Raw genomic sequence first — 21,732 nt, forward strand, 5'->3', positions numbered from 1 at the left:
CAGACATTTTTGAGGATTCAAAGGTAAATTTCCAGGTCTGTGGCTTTTAGAATCAAAATTTACCCCTTATTTTCTGGTTCCTCCAAAGTTACGTATAGTACTTTACAATCACACCCAGACAGGTGGCAGCAGGCTATTACCAATGATACAACCTAGAGCAGAAAGGAGCTATGGAGGATTACTACGTGTCCAACACTGTTACTTTTCTACCAGCTCACTAAGAGGCTCTGATAAAATCAGTGTATAAGCCTTAGCATTGGAGACCTGGGTTCAAATCCTGGCTAGTGTCTCCCTCTTCTAGCCCCGTTCTTGCCTAATTCCATTTTCTGTTTGCTTGACAAAGCCATTAAATTCTTGCTGATAGACCCAGTGTTGGTACTAGTCCATCAGACTATATATCCCTAGGTCCCGGTGACTCTGACTCCACCAATTTGATGGGAAGACAGAAAATAAATCAACCCAAATTGATTTACTCTATATCCTCTCTTCTAAGTCATGACTTTTAGTAAGAAAAAGAAATATCTTTACCTCCATCTGAAAATTGGAATTCATAGCTTCTAAGTCCTAGAGATATTTTTCAGATTTCTTCGGTCACGTTATTCATTCTGTCAATATACAGAAGTGGGTATGGCTTAGAAAGTTGTGTCCCCCAAAGAGAGCAGACTTACATGCTATGACCTCATCATCTGAGAATCACTAACTAGGGATGTTGTTTGCCACTGATCACTGTATTTCATGTCAGGAATGTGACAGCGTCCCTGACCTGGAGGAAGCTTACAGTCTAGTTGGGGTGGGCATACCACCACAAAGGAAAGAATTCCAACCCTTTGAAGTCCTAAAACATTGCAGAATTAACCACAAATGGAAGTGGGAGCCACCGAATCACAGCTTCAAGAAATGTTTATGTGTAAAGATGGAAAAGTGGACTGTGAAGGACTGGCACTCTAAGAATAATTTCATGACTTTTCTCAGTGGGTTTTCAACAAATATTTATGGAAAGGATAGTGAGACAGGAAGAAAGCGGGCATTCAGTATTAAGCAGGGGATCTCACAGAGGTAAGAAAACAAATCTTATGTACAGGAGAGGAAAGCAAATATGCTAAATATACCAGCAATGTGAGGGTTTTTTTCCCCTGGCAACAAAAGCAAAATGAGAAACACAGACGGTAATAGCACAAAGCATCAGTTCCTTTAAACACAGGATTAAATTTTTAAAGAAAGTGTATTAGAATGTATTTCCACCTAATCGTCTTCATCACTCAGCTACATTTAATTTGTTGGTGCTCCCTAAGCACACCTTGTGCCCTTTGCACATGGCAGTTCCTCTACAGTAGAAGCCCGAAGCACCATCGTTAATCAGGCCTGTTCTGAGGGTGTTGTCCAACCACCATGTTACAGTCTTCCCCCTTTTCCAAGCAGAGTTAGTCATTCTATTATTTATGCCCTTGTATTGTTTTGTTCACTTCTTCTAGGATACTTACTGTATTTTACTTTTTGCTGGATCAGATTTCATTAGCCAGAATGAAGATTCTGTAGGTCTGATATTTTCCCAACATTTAATATACAACAGGAGTTCAGTTAAATTTTCAATGAATTTATTGCATGGTTCCTTATTCAAGCACCACTTGGCAACATAATGCATGACAAATGGATTCAGTAACATTTGCGGGGATTCTCAACATTGGGCTTTTCCTGTGGTGATTGTGGCTAACATCAAGGGTTTAACAACAAAACGGAAGACATCTTTAGGGGGCTTAATTAGTGAAACCCAAGTAAACATCTTCTTACTATAAAAAAATTTCAAATGCTGGAGAAGAGTATGCACATTGTGTACTTCTGACTACCTTTCTCACATATGTATGAGTGAAGTTTTTCACAGGGGTTAGACGATGGTCCGTCCAAGGCTGGGTTAGTTATGCTGCTGAAGAATTCTCGTGCTTGCCTCTGAGGTGCACACGTGACAACATTGACATTGACATTGTCTGAAGGTTAAGATGTTTTCAAGGTTCAGAAATTGAATTTAGTTTCTTCTAGGAACAGTATTTCTTTCGGAAACATGTTTTAGGCCTGTACAAGAGCTTAAAAAGATTTCAGTTGACTGCTTTTGCAAAATAAGTATTACAAAGAAAATATTTTAGGCCAGAGAATGTAAACATAGTTTATTGTGAGTTTGTGCCTTCACCACAGAAAACCCTAAAATCGTTCTTGTAGAATATCTCATTTTCAGTGACACTACCAGGTAGCTAGTACTGAGTTGAAGAGTTAAAGTTAGGACCAGAATATGGAAGACTGTGAATGTCAGTCCAAGGGATTTGAACTTTATTTGGTATTTAAGTGGAGCCACTGAAAAATTTTCTGCAGAAAAATGAAAGATGGACTTGGTTCTTATTCCTATGGCAGTGATGTAAGAAACTGAGAGGCTTAAAAGTTGAGGAAGATCAACTATAGGGCAACAGGAAGGCAACAGTCTGCTACTAGAGTGATGACTAGGATATATTTAGAAATGGATACAACTCAAATTTAAAGTAAAATTGGCAGGACCAGGGTAGATAAAAAGAAAGTGCTTGGGCTTCTATATCCACATGGGAGACCCAGAAGAAGCTCCTGTCTCCTGGCTTTGGTCTGGCCCAGCCCTGGCCATTGTGACCATTTGGGGGAGTGAACCAGTGCATGGAAGTACTCGCTCGCTCGCTCGCTCGCTCTCCTTCCTTCTGTCTCTATAACTCTGCATTTCAGATAAATAAAATAAATCTTAAAAAAAAAAAAAATGGAGGGAGTCAAGTTAGTGGCCAACACTAGCACTAGGGGAGTCCCAAAGGCAGTTATCCCTGATAATAAACTTCAGATGATGGAGCCCAAACTAGAACACTCTGCTCTCGGGACTCCCCCATCCAGTTCTCTCTCTGTTACAGCTGATTTGGGATGCTAAGGCTGATCCAAAAGACCATAAGCCTCAGCAGGCAACCTGATAAGGCACAGCTAAAACTCAAATTACTTTAGGGATTTTTTTTTTCTTAGACCCTAATTCTAGCTCTTGTGCCCACTATGTAATTTTGAACTGCTCATTTGCCTTTGGCACCTTTCATGTTTTCTTTAATATTGCAGAGATCCATTTCTTGTCCAACACAATCAACTAATTTCCTTGGGAGGAGTAGGTTAGACACTAAGTGAATCTTTTACCATTTATTATTTGATACCCCAAAAGTTTATGTAAAAGTTTATGTAAAAGTTATGTAAAAAATATTATAGTCAGATTAGTGACTATAAATAGTGAGAACCACTTCTTAGAAAGAAAGTGCTAATAAAAACACAAACAAAACCTTAACATTTTCTATGAGTTTAGGCTATAGGGGAAGTTTGCCTACCTCCCCCGGGTCTCTGACTACTGATGAGTGTTAGCCAACATCCAGGGCACCTGCGTGCTCCCGCCACTTTCTACTTCATGTCAAGAAATGACCCATTTCCCAGGAGCACCTTTCCCCCAGGCTTCCCTTCCTCCCTCCTCCTGAGGATTTCACGCAGCAGCAACGAAGGGCAGTGGGACCCTGAGAAACAAACGCCTTTCATTTTACAAACTGACATAAAGTGTGGTTTGGCTTCTGTACTTTATGGGAGAAAAATCCTGTTTGTTATGTATTTATGTTCCTTCAACTTCTTGTGATTGGTATTTGCAGGATCTGGTCCTTACTCCTGTTTAAGTGCTCCTTGAAGCAAATGAGGGTAGGCAGCAGCCCACAGATGGTGGTTTTGGGACTTGTGGGATTCTCACTTTATAGAACGCCATGCAGTAAAACCTCATGGTCCTTCCCCCAGGAGCTCTGGTCAGTTTTAAGCAATCTTAGGACACTGGCTCCTGAAGATACCTGGAGAGATTTAGGCCAGCAGAAGAAAACTGAAACTGAAGAAGGAAGTGCAATCATAAGGATAAGAGAGTATAGTCTGTGACTAATAAAAATGGAGATGGCTTTCTTATGTGGTTTGCAAAATGTCTTTGGAACCAATAACAAAGGAAAACTCTTTAAAAAAAATGGTCAGTGTAATCCTAATGTCACTACACTAAGTCCTTGGCTACCCAAGAGTATCTATTTAAATAATTATCTGACTCTACGAGTTACATTTGTCATAAAAAGTATTAAAATTTATTTTAAAATTATCTAAAAAGCACTGTTTTAACAATGGTTATAACCCAGGAATATAAGGAAATTATAAAAAACTCTAAGATGTTCGAGTGGGGTGGAGACAGTCACAGTCCAGGGTCCAGATTCAGCATGATGCACTATTGCATCAGCCACCACTACAATTTTGGGGGCTGTTGGACACTTGGCAAGCAGTTAGGAGATTTAGAAAAACAATTGTTTTAAAAATGCAAATGAATGAGTTATGTAGTTTCCAAGCCTACCTTGCAGCCTGTGTGGGTGTTTGTGTAAAGCAGAGCAAGGACCCATCTCAGTTTTGTATAGAGAAGCAGCACAGTGAGAGTTCTGCAGTTCAACAAACCTAGTTAACGTCTGGGCTCACGTCTTTGGTGCTGAGTAACCCTCTGTAAACTATTCAGTTCCTCTGAAGCTCAGTTTCCATACCTGCAAAATGCCTAGGGAAGTACCTGGCACACAGAAGGTCTTCAATAACTGTCAGTTCCTCTGTAAGGGTGGTTTTTTCAAACTAAGGGTAGCAACTCATTGGTTATTAAATCAGTGTAGTGGGTTGCAACTGGCTTATTTTAAAAAGTGAAACAATAAAAGCATCAGAATGCCCTTTTCATAAAAGTAAGTGTTGTTTCCTTATGCATATCTTGAGTATTTACGTAAGTGCAGTTTTTACTGTGGGTTGCAGGGAAAGTTTCACAGTCTCTGTTCTACAGAGAAATTCTCAATTACATCAACAAGTCCCTAAGAGTGCTGCCTTTATCCAGATGAGCCCCTACAAATTTTACACTCTACAGAGTGTTCCTTACTTCCTACAATAAAAACACATGGATCATAGAAAAGATAAACTTAATTTGATACTATAGGAAACTAAATGAAATTTTAAGATTGATTTCTGTATCAGATGGATTAATTTATAAACACTTTGTAGTTTATATGCATGTCATGTATAGTTTATTAATCACTTCTAGAAGTTTCTATCATTAGAGAAACAGGACACAATTTCTAAATAATTTTAAATTATAAAACTTTTTTAAAGGACTGTACCTTGCCTAAGCATTAAAACTGCTAGTGTAATATTCCATATCTGATGAGCAGAAAAAGTCAAAAGCTTATATGAGTGCACATATAGAGGTGTCCTACACTGGCTCAGTAAAAATGAGAGATCCCCAAACAAAATGTATACTTCAAATACAGGCCTCCTCTTCAGGAAAACAGCCTTACATTATCGAGTCCCTAGTATTGTTGCTAAGATGTTCAGTTCTAAGTAGAGCTAATTTTGGGGTTGGCAGAGTGGAGTAATGGGCAGTAGTGAAGAAGAGTATAACACTGGAATACACAGAATTAAGTGATACCGCTGAATACTTTAGCAACTATACCTTAGAGTTATAATTTCAGCTGACCAGGCTGGACTGGCTACATCAGAATCACCTGTGGGACTGAGTGTTAGGAATCTTGTTTTAAGTAAGCACCTGCTGAGTTCTGAGTCTCATTTATGTTTGAATACCATGTGTTAAAGAGATGACAAGGACCAGAAAATAGAAAAATGGTAGAATTCAAAAGCAATTGTCCCAACCAAAAAGGAATCTAATATCAGATACTGGATCAGAATCTGCTACTTATTCAAAGTATTTCCTTCTTGGTAATATTATTAGAGATATAAGTCAGCAGGTAAAAATACTTGATACTTTCAGGTTACTTAAGGATAAGAAATAGTGCTTTGTCTCACTAGAATTCATTGGTGAGATTCAAAAGGAATAAGGAAAAAAGGTCTATAGATTAGACACAGAAGTGAAAAGTTAAGTGACAAACCATTTGACTCCCTGATAAACCTCAGCTCCCAGGAAGAGACAGCTCCACCTGTTGGGCTGTAGGTGCCCGATCTTGCCCTCAGAATAAACAGTAAAGCAAAAGATAGTTCCTTCCTTTTCCAAAACAGTTGGGTGTAGAATGAAGTTGCCTATAATCTTAAATTCCTTTTTTCTTTTAAATTTAAACACTTTGCTGTTTGAGATAGACATGAGATTGGGCTGGACCATGCTTGTTGTCAATGTCAAGCGTTAGGATTAGCACCACAAATCCTGCATTTGGTTTGATTCTTGGCACTAGGCTTTGCCTTTCAACAACTGTGAGAAAGTGGAAGTATGAACACCATTCTTGGGAAGAAACAGCAACACATGGGAAGTCAAGGAAAGCATCAAATACCAAAGCCTGGAAAAAGGACAGTGGTAATGGAATTGAGGTAGAAGCTAGTTCTTAGCTCTCCCAAAGGCCAGCTAAAGGGAAAATAGGGTCAGAGAAACCCCTTTGTGGTAGACACATTAGCCCCTAGAAATTGGAAGACATCCCATGAAATGGTCTGACATCCTTACCTACACCCCACTCGTTTTAGCTCAAACTCTACCAACATTGGAAATACATTTCATTTTCTTTTTTTTAAACCTAGAGGTTACAGAAAAGAATGAAGAGAGATAAAAGACAATATGAAAAGGCAGATCAAGAGGAAACGGCTCATTATATGAGGGTGGAATTACCCCACAAACCAAAGAACTGGTGACAATTAAAAGGACGGGAAGGCAAAGGACACCAGATCTTTGCCATGTTAGATAATGTTGGCTAACAGAGCGAGCTTGGTGACTGGTTTAGTAAGTATCCTACCACATGAGATTCTGTGTTTTTTATTTAAGAAAGGCAGAGGAGTTCAGAAAAGCTAGTGTCACAAATAGAGATATTTGAGAGAGAAGTTGTGCCTGCCTTTCCATTTTCTTAACACTTTAAATTTCTTTCATCAGAATACACAGTTGGACCAAACTGCTCTAGGGCTCCCTTAATGGACTCCATGAAGTAGTCCACCTGTGCCCTTACCAGGTCTTGATTTCTCTATCTGGTATTGGTAAGAAAGGCTTCTGAACTCCCATTCTTTTCCTTGCCAAAAGGCCTAAATAATCTAGAAATATACTTAGTCTTAAGGTCTCTAATTCAGAATTATAGAAGAACAGTTCCTTCCATAACTCAACATTTTTACACATCTTAAGTCATTATCAGAGGTTTCACATTTCCAGGCAGAAAATTTGCTCTTTGGCAGTCTTTAAACTTTACCTAACAGAAATGATACAGCCTCAGCCTTGGCTCCTCAATCTCTAACATTTCCATTCACACCCTAGCAAACAACAAACTATGTTTTATCACAGTTCAAACTTGCGTGAGCATCCACTTGTAGGGCTGCTGTCTTGATATACTTGATTTCAAAAACTAAGTGTCCAACAGCAGCAAAGGTCCTCATTAGAATAGACATTGGCTCCAATAATACCAAAATGTAGTTTTTAACTGCATTTTTTTTCAGTTTGGCTCGGAAGATCTGGACAGCTGGAAGTGAGCTTCTCCATCATTTTCTGTTTCTTCCTTTGTATCAATTTTCCACCTGTGAAGCCCAACACCCCACCACCAAGTGCAGCTGCAATTCCTGCCACTTTGAAGCCTGCAAGGAGGCCAATCGGACCCCCCACCACTCCTCCGATGAGTGCACCTGCCACAGGCAGAGCTGCCAGCTTGTATTTTGCAGCCTGTAAAAAAAAAAAATTCAATTTAGAAATTGAGTTGAGAATATCTGCCTGTGGTGATGTGCATTTTCCTCTCATTACTCCTTGCAATGCCTATTTAACTCCTAGTACATAATTAAACTTAGAGATTATATTTGTGGGGCTTGTGGGGGCAGAGGAAAGAAAATATTCCACAGGTACTGCAATTGTTCCAATGATCAGAAGTTGGAAAAATGAGCTATAAAGAGTGGACAGCTAACAAATTGATTTTACTTGTAAAACAATCCATGAACTATCTGACTGGTTTATTTAAACAGTTTCTGCAGTCACAGATTCCCACCCTTGCTTCAAGCTTTTATGTTGCACAGAGATTATTCCATGTTATGTATCTGGGGTTAAAAACAAGATCCTATGGAAAACAGATGATCCTACTCCACATGTGCTATTATGTCCTTATAGTCTTGCTCTGACTGGATTCTTGCAACCCTCCTCTCCCTGGACCTCTGTGCATATTCCCTTGAAACACCAAATAGCTAACAGTAGGGTACAGTTAATTCTCTCCTTGAAAAAATTCCTCTCCTGATAGAATGAATCTTAGAGTAGAATATTACAACCATTGATTTCTGGCACCACCTATGTGTCATTTCTTCCTTACTTCCTTAATTGCTGGTTCTCTCAACAGTGAAGAGAGCAGATCAATCGGGTTAATATTAGAGATTCCTGGGAGCCAGAGTACCATTGATTTGTCAGCAGGAGCAGAATCTTACCTTCCCCAAGTTTTTGGTTCCCTCTTCTACATTCACAGCAGCACTGTTGACATGGTCTGCAATGCTGTCAATCTTCTCCTGCTGAGACTAGATGCAAAGGAATTATGAGTGAGCATGCCTGCTGGGGATCAGCAGGAAGCCAACACACACTATTTTAATTCCTGTAATCAGGGCCCCGGGTATTGCAGCCTTGCAGTCTTAATAATGGTTCATTAATAGCATCTGATAAACCATGCCGAAGGTACAAATTCACTTTCGTGAAAAAAAGAGGGAGACTTAATTATTTGGTAATAAAAGGGTGGCACCTTTCCAGCAAAAGGCACCTCACACTGAAATACATTCAAACATATAAACATATTCTCCAAATGCATCGACTTTCCACAGGAAAATATCCAAATAAGCATTTTCATGTCAGGTTGGGTTTGATGGAAAAAAAAAAATCGGACCAAAAAAAACCTCTCTAACTTATCTTTTTTGAAGATCCTGTTTAAAGCAGGCAAATTTACCTTAGGAGTTAAAGTGCCTTTGATCCATTAAATACAAACTGCTGTGTTTTAGGGATAAGACTACAATATGATTTACCGTGAAATCTTTCTACTTGTGATAAGCAGTAGGGAGTACTGAATGAACTTACCATCCTATGTTTTACGCCTGTATACTTTAATATATTTTAAATTCATGACAAGTTAAAATGGCTCAGATAAAACATATTAATAGAGCATTCTACATAAAATCACCACACCTGTGCTGAGAGAACAGTGACTGTGATTCACATGATTTCTGGGTAGAAGAAATGCTGGGTCATCAAGTGCAACTCTCCAATGTGCCCCCCCCTCCCCCATTTCTGACAGGTTGTTACCAGTCCTCTGTTCATCACCTCCAGTGACAGGAAGTTGCCACAGAAACACATTCCACTTTTTAAATGTCTAAAAAATTTTTAGATAGAATTTTAATATGCACCCATTTTAATGGTACAGTATGATGAATTTTGAGAAATATATAAACTGATATAATGACCACCACAATTAGTAGAGAGACTATTTTGTTTTTAATTTGCAGAACAAAAGAGAAGAATCTGTCTCTGATCCCAAATAAATGTCACTTTCTACAATGAGTGAGAAATAACCTAGAGAAGTATTTGCCCTTGACCTATTTATTTATAAATAACACTATACATAAATAACACTATTCTGATTCCAATCATCATTTCATTTGAGGACATGAAGCCCACACAACACAGCCAATTTTTTCTGACAGTTGTTTCCCATTAGCATTATTAACATGCCTTCCTTTCTCATCCATTCAATATGTGCCTTTTCACATATATTGGGACTTCTGTGGTATTCTTTCATTCTAATATTCTCCACTACTATGTTTTTTAAAATTTATTTCTACTTGAAAGGCAGAGAGACAGAATTCTCCCATCCACTGGTTCACTCCCCAAAATGCCTGCAACAACCAGGGCTTGGCCAGGTGGAGAAAGGAACCAAGCTCAGTCCAGGTGCTCTACATGGGGGGAGGGTTCCAAGTACTTGCGCTGTCACCTGCTGCCTCCCAGGGTGCACATTAGCAAGAATCTAGAATCAGAAGCAGAGCCTGGCACTCTTATATGGGTTGTAAGGAGTCCCACACGGCAACTTGGGCACTATACCGTCAGCCATTCTCTACCACTGTCTTAGCATCTGTAACACAACCCTTTAAAAAGTCCTTTATCCGTTCTCCTTTGAACATCTCTGTCAGAGACAAGTACAACTTGAGCATGCAGCAGAGATGCCTGGAGGGCTTCTTAAAACAAAGCTTGCTGGGTCCCACTTTCAGAGTTCCTGAGTTCTGATAAGTTCACAGGTGATGCTGATGCTTCCATTTCTCACCCTTTAAAAATCATTATATATGATAAGATTAAGGGCACAGCCTTTGGTCAGATATTCTATATTCAAATCCCAGCATTGCCACTATCTGCCCCAGGACAAAATTACTCAGGCACTCTTCAGCTATCAAATGAGGATAATGATACTTACAGCTCATAGGGCCAAAGAAAGAATAAAATGAGATGTCTGCCAAGTAAGAGGAGAAAATAGAAAAAAATCATCCTGATCTTCCCAAAAAAGTGTTAACTCTCATCTTTCCATCAAAAAATATAATAAGCTTTTTCCTATGATGCTTGAAAATTCTAGGGCAGTAAAACATGAGATCTCTCCTAACATTCATTCATCCAATTTCCATTTTTCTCACAGTAAAACTTTAAGTCATCTTTCTTTTTCTTGTCTAGAGAAGCAAAAGTGCCAGCACTAATTATATCCAACTTGCCTGGACTTCTGACACTCTTTTAGGTTTCCATTTGAGACACCCTTGACACTTTACACTTTTGCCTGTAACAGTCTGTGCTAGCAGATAAATCACAGGGGTAAAACTCTGCAATCAACCTTCAGATCTTGATGAGTTGATGGGGAGAGGAAGAATATTCAATGTGTCTCCCTCCCCTCAGCCAAAAATAATTCCAGCAAGAAGGAGGAAACTTCCAGGATTATTGCCATTCCCATTCCCTAAGCATGATCGCAAGGTCTCAGGGAAATGTTTTTAATGTTCCTTCCTAAAGAAAGGTTGAACAATGCAGTATGTAAAACTTTTCTTTTAAAGTGAAATTTCAAGATTGTTTAATTTTAATTTTTTTTGCAAAAATTATTTGGAATAATTGGAGGAGAAACTACAAGAAAAATAATTCTGGGATCACTGATGACCTGAACTATGAAGCCTTCCATCAATGCAATCACAAGCACTGGATGAGGCTCCCTCACCCTGGCAAGCAGCCTACATCTGTAAGTACTTATTCACTGACATCAGGAAACCTGCTCACATATGGAGTGGGGGCATGGGGATAAGGCAGAGAGCCTCTATCCTGGAATCAACAGCCAACCTTCCATTACACACATCTGCCTTTCTCTTCCCCTTATTTTGCTTGATGTGAATTCTAAACTGCCTATGTCTTCAAATTCCACTTCTCAAGAAAGGACAAACTCATTGACACAATGATTACAGATAGGCAGCAAAGTGGTGTCAAAAACTGCCAATTATTATCAGTAGAATGCAAACAAGACTCCATTCACAGCTGAATCTGGTCAACATTGGTCCACTATGTCCTTGGCTCTGTAATTCTAAGCCAAACCAAATACACACAAGCCTATCCAGTCTACAAAAGCAAGCTCCTATCTCAATGGTGAAGCAGAAGTTACCTCACTTCTATCTAGCAACTTCCCCTTTCTGCTTCTGATTTGTTTATATTTGTTTACATCTTTTTCTTAGGATTTTATTTATCTATTTGAGAGATAGAGTTACAGACAGGGAGAGACAGAAAGGTCTTCCATCCACTGATTCACTTCCCAGATGGCTGCAATGGCTGGAGCTGGGCTGATCAGAAGCCAGAAGCCAGGACCCAGGAGCTTCTTCTGGGTCTCCCACCTAGGTACAGGAGCCCAAGCACTCAGGCCATCTTCCACTGCTTTCCTAGGACATAGCAGAGAGCTGGATCGGAAGAGGAACAGCTGGGACTTGAATCAGCGTCCACATGGGTCGCTGGTGTGCAGGCAGAAGCTTAGCCTACTACATCACAACACCAGCCCCCGTTTGTTTTAATTTTACTAAGGCCTCCAACGTGTGACCATCTTCAAACTCTGTTGATAATTTATAATTTATCCCAAAGACATATTCAACATCCCTTAGGGATGAGCTAATCCATCTATAATGGACTCTGCCATGTTTCTCACACTAGAACATAGTATAGACCTACTTTTTAAACTTTAATAAATAAAAATTCCCAAAGTACAACTTTTGGATTATAGCAGCTTTCCCCGCCCCCATAACCTCCCTCCCTCCTGCAACCATCTCATCTCCCACTCCCTCTCCCATCCCATTCTTCATCATGATTCATTTTCAATTATCTTTATATACAGAAGATCAAATTAGTATATACTATGCAAAGATTTCAACAGACTGCACCCACACAGATAACACAAAGTATAAAGTACTGTTTGAGTAGTAGTTTTACTGTTAATTTGCACAGTACAACACATTAAGGACAGAGATCCCACATGGGGAGTAGGTGCACAGTGACTTCTGTTGTTGATTTAACAACTAACACTCTTATTTATGACGTCAGTAATCACCTGAGGCTCTTGTCATGAGCTGCCAAGGCTATGGAAGCCTCTTGAGTTCACAAACTCCAACCTCATTTAGACAAGGCCATAATCAAAGTGGAAGTTCTCTCCTCCCTTCAGAGAAAGGTACCTCCTTCTTTGATGGCCCGTTCTTTCTACTGGGATCTTTCATTTAGGTCTTTTTTTTTTTTTTTGCCACAGTGTCTTGGCTTTCCATGACTGAGAAACTCTCATGGGCTTTTTAGCCAGATCTGAATGCCTTAAGGGCTGATTCTGAGGCCAGAGTGATGTTTAGGACATCTGCCATTCTATGAGTCTGCTGTGTATCCCACTTCCCACGTTGGATCGTTCTCTCCTTTTGAGTTCTAGCAGTTAGTATTAGCAGACACTAGTCTTGTTTTTGTGATCCTTTTGACACTTAATCCTGTCATTATGATCAATTATGAACTGAAACTGATCACTTTGACTAGTTCTATGGCATTGGTACATGCCACCTTGATGGGACTGAATTGGAATCTCCTGGCACATTTCTAGTTCTACCATTAGGGGTAAGTCCGAGTGAGCATGTGCCAAACTGTACATCTCCTCCCTCTCTTATTCCCACTCTTATATTTAACAGAGATCACTTTTCAGTTAAATTTAAACTCCTAAGAATTATTGTCTGTTAATTAAAGAGTTCAACCAATGGTTGGCTGATCAAGTCATTGTTTCTCATAGTGTCAGTTTCACTGCTACAGATTTCCTTTTAGGTGCTTAGTTAGTTGTCACCAATCAGGGAGAACATATGATATTTGTCCCTTTGGGACTGGCTTATTTCACTCAGCATAATGTTTTCCAGATTCCTCCATTTTGTTGCAATGACCGGATTTCATTTTTTGTTACTGCTGTATAGTACTCTATAAAGTACATATCCCATAATTTCTTTATCCAGTCTTCTGTTGATGGGCATTTAGGTTGATTCCATGTCTTAGCTATTGTGAATTGAGCTGAGGTGCAGACAGCTCTTTTATTTGCCAATTTAATTTCCTTAGGGTAAATTCCAAGGAGTGAGATGGCTGGGTCATGTGGTAGGGCTATATTCAGGTTTCTAAGGAATCTCCAAACTTAGACCTACTTTTTAAAGACAAAAAACAAACAAACAAACAAACAAACAAACAAAAACCTCAAGACTCTAAGGATACCTCTATGTTTTTCATTTTAAGGAACACTGAATTAGGTCCGTCTAACAGTCTAAAAATAATTGAATCTTGATGAGCTATAATAGGAGCATCTAAGATTCTGTGGAAATTTATTTTACTTATTGAGTAAGAAAGCAAATTGGGCAGATGAATAAAAATCTAATGAGGAATTGTTTTCTTCTAGAATGTTTGCTGTTGACACTGTGGGCCAAGCATCCTCAATATCAAGTAATAGGAATACATTCACAAATTCATCCCCAAATCCATTGACATCAGTATAATGTTCTTCCTTGGAAAGTTTTGATAGTGGCTATATAGCTTTATTCATATTCTTGGAAAGCTATGAACTTTTTTTTTTTTTAGATTTTTTAAAAAATTTATTTATTTGAGAGGTAGAGTTACAGATAGTGAGAGGGAGAGGCAGAGGGAAAGGTCTTCCGACTGCTGGTTCACTCCCCAAATGGCTGCAATGGCCGGAGCTGGGCCGATCCAAAGCCAGGAGCCAGGAGCTTCTTCCAGGTCTCCCACGTGGGTGCAGGGGCTCAAGGACTTGGGCCATTTTCCACTGCTATCCCAGGCCATAGCAGAGAGTTGGATCGGAAGAGGAGCAGCCAGGACTAGAACCAGTGCCCATATGGGATGCTGGTGCCACAGGTGGAGTATTAACCTACTGTGCCACAGCACCAGCCCCAGCTATGAGCTTCTTTAAGAAGATAATGCCAAATAATACTGCAGGTATTTTAATTTATTTCTTCCTAAGTTCCAGCCAGATTTCAAGACCAACCTCTAGTCTTAGATTGTGGTCAATCCAGTCAAAATAGAGCTATCCTGGTTCTGAACCACTATTGTTATGTTATATACATTCCTTAATCATATACAATTTCACATTTATATGACCAGATCATACGCAATTATATATATACATAATTATGTAATATATATATGTATATATATATATAAAAGCTCAGAAACAAACATCAAACTCTATGATATACAGGCATTATATTGGCCCAAAGTAAGCCATAAACAGAGTACATAAGAAGGATGCTGACATCAGAGTATTCAGTAGTAGAAAAGAGACTAAATGGTGGTGGCAAAAACAGAATTTTATGTAAGGAACCAAAGAGGGAATTAAAGAAAGACTAAAACAGGAACGCAACTGAGGTCACTGGAAGGGAAGAGGATGGAAACTAACAGACATTATCTCATATTTGACAATGTTTTTGAATAACTTCAGAGGATCATATAGGTAACTACTGGGGGAATCTTATCTAATTCATTGCATCCCAGTTTTTATGCATCCAGAATAAAATTGGATTTCGAAAGTCACAGGGACTATGGCAAAAGATATAAATCAAAGCAAGATCAGCAGCAAGGGTGATATGCTGTTTACCTACTGACCCAAGGTTCTTTAAATCCTCCTTCACCAGAAATAGGGCTGGTTACAAAATTATAAGAAGAAAAGGGGACTCTTGAGCAATAAAAGTTGAAGAAAAATGGAATAAGGTAGATATTAATTCAATAACATTTATTGGCCATATATTGATTTTTCAATGGCTTTGTAAGTTCTTTCTGTTGTGATAAAATATATGTATCACAAATTCATAATTTTAACTTCCTATGTGTATAATTTGTATAATAAATAGATTCACAATGTTTTACAATCATTATCACTATCTTGTAGGTTCTTTTTTACACTATTCTCGATTCCTTACTGAGCTTATCATAGAGATATGTACATAGAATGTGTTTCTTAAATGAATGGTTAATTTGCCTAGATACTATCACATCCATGTGATGATAATAAGAGGATGTGGTCACTCTGGTCATGTTCCCAGGTCATTCTATACCTAAATGGAGCTTCTGTGAGTCCTTGGCCATGCGATCATGAGAACTCAGTCATCCTGGAATAATAATCAGGGGTTCTCCTTTGAGCTTTTGCCAAACAGCATTCTGCCTCATGTCCTTACACAGATTGTTATAAATAGGGCATTTGTATAGAGCTAGGGTCATAATATTCCTGCACAAATCTCCCTTAGGCTGAGGTTATGAGCTGCTTATATAACCTAATGAAACATATAACTGTTAAATGACCGTTCACCCTTAAATTTTCTTTCATGTGCCTACCTGACTGGAAAGGAGATATATTTGTTTTGAGAAGAACTTTGTACATGTTTCTTGAATCAACTATTGATATATAATTTATATACATTAAAACACATTTTAGTGTACTATAATGTTATGACTAATGGCAAATTACATATTTACATAATCATACAAGCACACATTTTATAAACTGCAGGAGGCTATTATTTGTTTTAATAATTGAATACATCCTTATTCTAAAAACAACAGATGCTTTGGGATTCTTGTTGTATCATCCTCTTCTACAGTCAAATATATTAACATATTGTCCAGATACCTAAACTTGGGACTTCATTTTGCTTTTTTTGACTTAGAGGCATCAGAAACAATTCAAATAATTTAGTGCATTCAATTTTAGGCATCACATTTCAAGAAAATATCCACTAACTAGAATAGAAGCAGAGCCAAGGGCCAGTGTTGCAAAACCTAGAAATCAAATTGGCAGAAGGAACACAAAAGAATCAAGGGTGGAATAGGGTTAGGAATAACGATATTTGTCTCAACACCTTGAAAAACTTATATATGAAAAAAGAAAAAACTTGTTAAGTATGTGGTTGTAGACAGCAAAAGTGCCAAAGAGAAGTTATTATAGGGCAGAGTTTACATAAGGAAGAACTTCTAAGAATTAGAACCTCCAAACAGAAGGACTGAATTGTCAAATATCCCTGCCCTTTAATTATTTAAAAAGAGGCTAAAACACAATTTGAGAAGTTGGGACAAGAGTAGAGAAACTGGATTAATAGAGGAATTAGTGATCTTTTAAATCCCTTCCCATTACAATTCTGCAGTGCTAGCATTCCATATGGGTGCTGGTTCAGGTCCTGGCTGCTCTATTTGTGATCCAGTTCCCTTTTAATGTGCCTTGGAAAGCAGCAGAAGATGGTGCAAGTGCTTGGGCCCCTGCATCCACGTAGGAGACTAGGAAGAAGCTCCTGGCTCCTGGCTTTGGCCTGGCCCAGCCCTGGCCATTGCAGCCATTCTGGGATGAACTAGTGGAAGTCTGTCTCTCCCTCTCCCTCTTCAACTCTCTCTCCCTCTCTCTCTCCCCTCTCCCTCTGTAACTCTGCCTTTCAAATAAATAAAATAAATATTTTTAAAAAAACAGCTATCAAGGAAACCGTAAGTTAAGATGGGCAACATCCAAAGCATGGTTTGATCAAGAACAACGAACAGAAACAGAAGCACAGACTTGGCCTGTATTGATATGTACATCTGTCTGTCTGTATGTATATACACAAACACATACACAACTCATACCTTCCTTCCCATAATTCCTGGTAGGTAAAATAATAACTCTTTGGAAAAATGATAGAAAATGTATTCTTTCTTTCCAAACAAAACTACTTTGTGTTTCCCATTATGTGTTAGCAGTAGCATTGGTACCTGATTATGCAGAAGAAAGCCTTATTGTTTCTTATTTTTGACAATGTCTTCTCCAATTTCTGCTAGGTCTATCCCAGAAATACCTTTCAGTTGATTTTTAGCTTTACTGCCATGGCTCCAGGTTAAACTCATGCAATAGATTCCTAAGTAGTCATCCTTCCTATGACCTCTGCTTTTTTTTCAGTCAATATTCACAGCCAACAGTGAAATCTCTAAAGCACAGACTGGATTACACGACTCTTACCTGTACAAAAATTTTTTGGGGCTCCTAATGCCTACAAAGTAAAGTCCAAATTCTTCTGTATGGCATTAATGCCATCACAATCTGCTACCCTATGCATTGGTTATACTGCAGTACTTGTCATTCTTGAACAGGCCATATACTTCCCTACTCCACGTTTTTGTTCACCTGTTGTGAACTCACTCCCACCTGTGAATACTCACCTCTCAAGGCTCATGCAAATACTATCTACCTGTGTGGAGCTATTCCTAATGTCTCCACCTCACAACTCCTGCCTTCCTCCATTGAAACTAAACAATTTTCCTTGGAGCTAATAATACTTCTTTTCATACCTTACTTTTTACATTTAGTCATCATGCTTAAAAGTTCAGCTGTTGGGATCCAAGTATATCTTTACCCACTGCAGAATCCCTGGGGGCAGATAGCAGGCTTCATTTATTTCTCTTTCCGACTTTGTCACAGCCCTCCCTACCATGCCAAGCATCTAACACAGTGCCTTTTATATCACAACTTCTTAATAAATGTTTGTAGACTTAATCTGGAATTTGAAGACTGTTAGATTTTTATCCTTAGCTCAATAAAGTCTTTAAAATTTGTAACTTTAAAAATTGTAACCTCTATGAAAATTCTAATCAAAGGTCTAGTGATTGATAAAAGCCTCTCATTCTAATAACAATTTTGAGCCGAAAGCAGTTACTTACATTCACTAGGAGAGAGAAATCGGTGACCAGTTGGCTAAGTTCAATTAAATCCTTAAAAAGAGAGAAAGAAGAAGTTACTTACTTTTATGCCTCATGGCTACCAAAAGGAAATTCATTTTTAACATACCGCTTCCAAGGTTTCCCATGATTCTGCAGCATTTTGATCTCGAGGAATTTCAGGCAATGCATATATCTGAGTCAGACTCTGACAGCTAGCTTCAGCCTCAGTAGTGTGAAATTCTCCTGCATGAACACAACCCCGTGTTTAGCATTTACCTGCTTTGTTAGGTCTTAGAATGAATCAGTTCCATAAAACAATTACCACTGCCGTGTAAAAAGCATATTAACTAAATTCAGGCTAAAACTGAATTGCTTATTCTATAAAAATAGAATTATTTATCCACGAGTACCATACACTTATTTTTTTCCTCTTTTTCTACAAAGTCATCTAAAAGAATGGCTACACATACTCTGTTTCCAATCTGAATAACTTGGGTGAGATGTGGAAGAAACACTAAAGGAAAGCTTTTCTATTTGGTCAGTGTTCCATGAAGAGACATCCATTAAAAATAGGCTGAACACCTTTCCGTGCTAAATCTTTAACCTTTCATTTGGCTACTCTAATAATTAATAAATATCAGAGACACAGGATGTTAAAAGTAGGGGAGTGATGTGTTTTCACTGACATAAAAATAGTTGATTCTTACTATATGTATATTTTTATATATACTGTCATTCTTCTCTTTGGAGTCATCCTCTGACTCATGTCTCCATTGCTCCTTCTACTTCTTTTCTGAGTTTTAAAAAATCATGAACTCACTAAGGACTTTCCTCATTAAACACTGCTATGATGACAATTTGATTTATATATAAAAATCTACTTTCAAGTCTTCATTATTTCATCAAATTGTTTATACCAATCATTTATTCATTCAGTTGATATTGATTAAGTGTGTATTCTAGGCCAATCAGTGTGATAAGGCATGATAAACAATGGTAAACCCTAAGAACAGTTCTGAGGAGGTGACATAATATAGCTGTTGGGCCATGATCTCAGTCAGAAAGACCTGGGTCAGAATCCTACTTTGGCTACTTATTAGCTCGTTGGTTTGGGAAGGAATTTCATCTCTGGCTTATTTTTCTTATTTGTAAAACAAGGTCATGTTCACTTTGTACAGTAATAAGCTTATATATACAGTACAAGTACCACTGCTACTGCTGCTATTAACAGAGCTTACCATATCATGTGTGATACAGACATGTTAATAGTGAAGTTCAGTCTGTATTATTAGATAAGAAGTATCACGGGTAATTATGGAGTGATACCTTAGCACAGAAGAGAAGCATTTAGCCAAGACTTGTGGAGGGGAGAATGGTCAGAGAAAACTCTGCAGCTGAAGCCTGAGGATGAACGGAAATCATACACGTGAACACAGGTGAGGCTGAGGGAGAAGCACAGAATATTCATGTCTTGGAGAATAATCTGTGCATAGGCTGGGAACTTACGGATGTTGAGGACAGGTGATGCACAGACTTTGATAAGTAAAAGTGTGAGGCTGGAAATCTAAGCTAAGATCATTCATGACACTGTAAACTATGTTAGCATTTTGTCTTTCTCGTAATATGAATATGGAACTGTTGGGAGGAGTCAAAGACTACTGGGAAGCTGGCAGTTACCATAATCAGATTTTAGATTTAGAAATGACACCATAGCTGTAGGACAAAGTTGAAAGGTGAGAAAATTAGACAGTGTAAAGCAAGTTGGGCATCTTTGCAACAGGTCCAGTATGAAATGACAATGATGTACTCACGCATGTAGCAGAGGAAATGGAAGGAAGAGATCCAAAGGTCTACATTTTGCCTTTCGGTTCAATTTCAAAACTTCTTCTGAGCACCTATTATGTTTTTTTCTTTTTAAGATTTATTTATTTATTTATTTGAAAGGCAGAGTTAGAGAGGAGGAGAGAGAGAGGGAGAGAGAGAGACGGAGAGAGAGAATCTTTCATCCACTGGTTCATCCTCCAGATGGCTGCAACAACCAGGACTGAGCCAGGCCAAAGCCAGGAGCCAGGAGCTTCTTCCAGGTCTCCCATGTAGGTGCAGGGTCCCAAGCACTTGGGCCATATTCTGTTGCTTTCCCAGGCACATCAACAGGGAGCTGGATTGGAAGTGGACCAGCCGGAACTCTAACTGGCACCCATATGGGATGCCAGTGCTGAAGGCTGAGGATTTAACCCACTGAGGCACAGTGCTGCCCCTCACTTATTATATGTTATAGGCACCAGAGATTATAGTTAGATACTGGGGATAAAACAGCAAATGATACAGAGCACTCACTCTCAAAGAACTTACACACTAGAAGAGTCAGCCACATAAAGAGATGACCACAAACAACATGAGTACATTATCTATCTTTCTACCTACCTACCTAAATATATATAGATATAGATATAGTTTTTGTGGAAGTTTCAAGCTGTGGCCTCTGATCCAGCCTGATGTGGCATGCAATTTATGGAAAGGCTTACTTTTACAAAAACTGATGTTAGTAGGCAAAGAAGAAAGAAATACAAATTCTAAATAGTGAAACCAGTACAAACACAGGTCTTCCAGGAAGAAACAATATACTAACATAAAATCATAAATTTGATATTACCACAGCATGAAGCAAAAGAAATACGCAATGTGGGAAGTATACGCAATGTGGGAAGGTGGGTGGGCTGGCAGTGAGCCTTGCAGATCATTTAAAGACTTTGGATTTTATAAGGTTGACAGTGGAGAGCTGCTGAAGAGTTACAAGCAGAGGCCAGTGCCACGGCTCACTTGGCTAATCGTCCACCTGCGGTGCCAGCACCCCAGATTCTAGTCCTGGTCGGGGTGCCGGATTCTGTCCCAGTTGCTCCTCTTCCAGTCCAGCTCTCTGCTGTGGCCTGGAAGGCAGTGGAGGATGGGCCAAGTGCTTGGACCCTGTACCTGCATGGGAGACTAGGAGGAAGCATCTGGCTTCTGGCTTCGGATTGGCGCAATGCACCGACGCAGCGAGCCGGCCGCAGCGGCCATTTGGGGGGTGAACCAAAGGAAAAGGAAGACCTTTCTCTCTGTCTCTCTGTCACTGTCTAACTCTGCCTGTCAAAAAAAAAAAAAAAAAAAAAAGGGAAGAGTTACAAGCAGAGACATGACACAGTAACATGTGACACCTGATCTACTCTTAAAAGTAACTATCAAAGTTCATATTCTTGCTCAATGACATTTTTAAGTCTACAATTAAACAATATTTTATAAAAGTAGATTACTACTTTATCTTCAAAGTTATGAATGCTTTACCTATTACGGAAAAATTGTTTCAGTGGTTTAGGAAGGGCATACATAGTCATTTGACTTTGTAATTTGTAGGTTTAACAGAAATGACCACGTTCTTTTAATTTTGAATTTCATGTGGATATATTTCTTTAACTTAACAGAAGAACAAAAGTATTAGATACAAA

The 21,732-nt window shown here is 38.8% G+C and overlaps 1 protein-coding gene across 3 annotated transcripts in view; it reads right to left on the reverse strand.

Moving 5' to 3' along the window:
• Positions 1 to 1,603: 1,603 nt before the first annotated feature.
• STX17 (syntaxin 17) overlaps positions 1,604 to 21,732 on the reverse strand; it is a 96,866-nt gene continuing 76,737 nt past the window's right edge. For all 3 annotated transcript variants that reach the window (XM_062207881.1, XM_062207883.1, XM_062207882.1), the window contains exons 5-8: positions 18,378 to 18,493; positions 18,251 to 18,301; positions 8,452 to 8,538; positions 1,604 to 7,708 (exon numbers count right to left, since the gene is read on the reverse strand). In XM_062207881.1, the coding sequence (XP_062063865.1) occupies positions 7,469 to 7,708; positions 8,452 to 8,538; positions 18,251 to 18,301; positions 18,378 to 18,493 (494 nt within the window). In that variant the 3' untranslated portion in view covers positions 1,604 to 7,468. The remainder of the gene's footprint in view (positions 7,709 to 8,451; positions 8,539 to 18,250; positions 18,302 to 18,377; positions 18,494 to 21,732) is intronic.

This window comes from Lepus europaeus, chromosome 12, assembly GCF_033115175.1.
Source record: "Lepus europaeus isolate LE1 chromosome 12, mLepTim1.pri, whole genome shotgun sequence".
In the NCBI taxonomy this organism is placed as follows: Eukaryota; Metazoa; Chordata; class Mammalia; order Lagomorpha; family Leporidae; genus Lepus; species Lepus europaeus.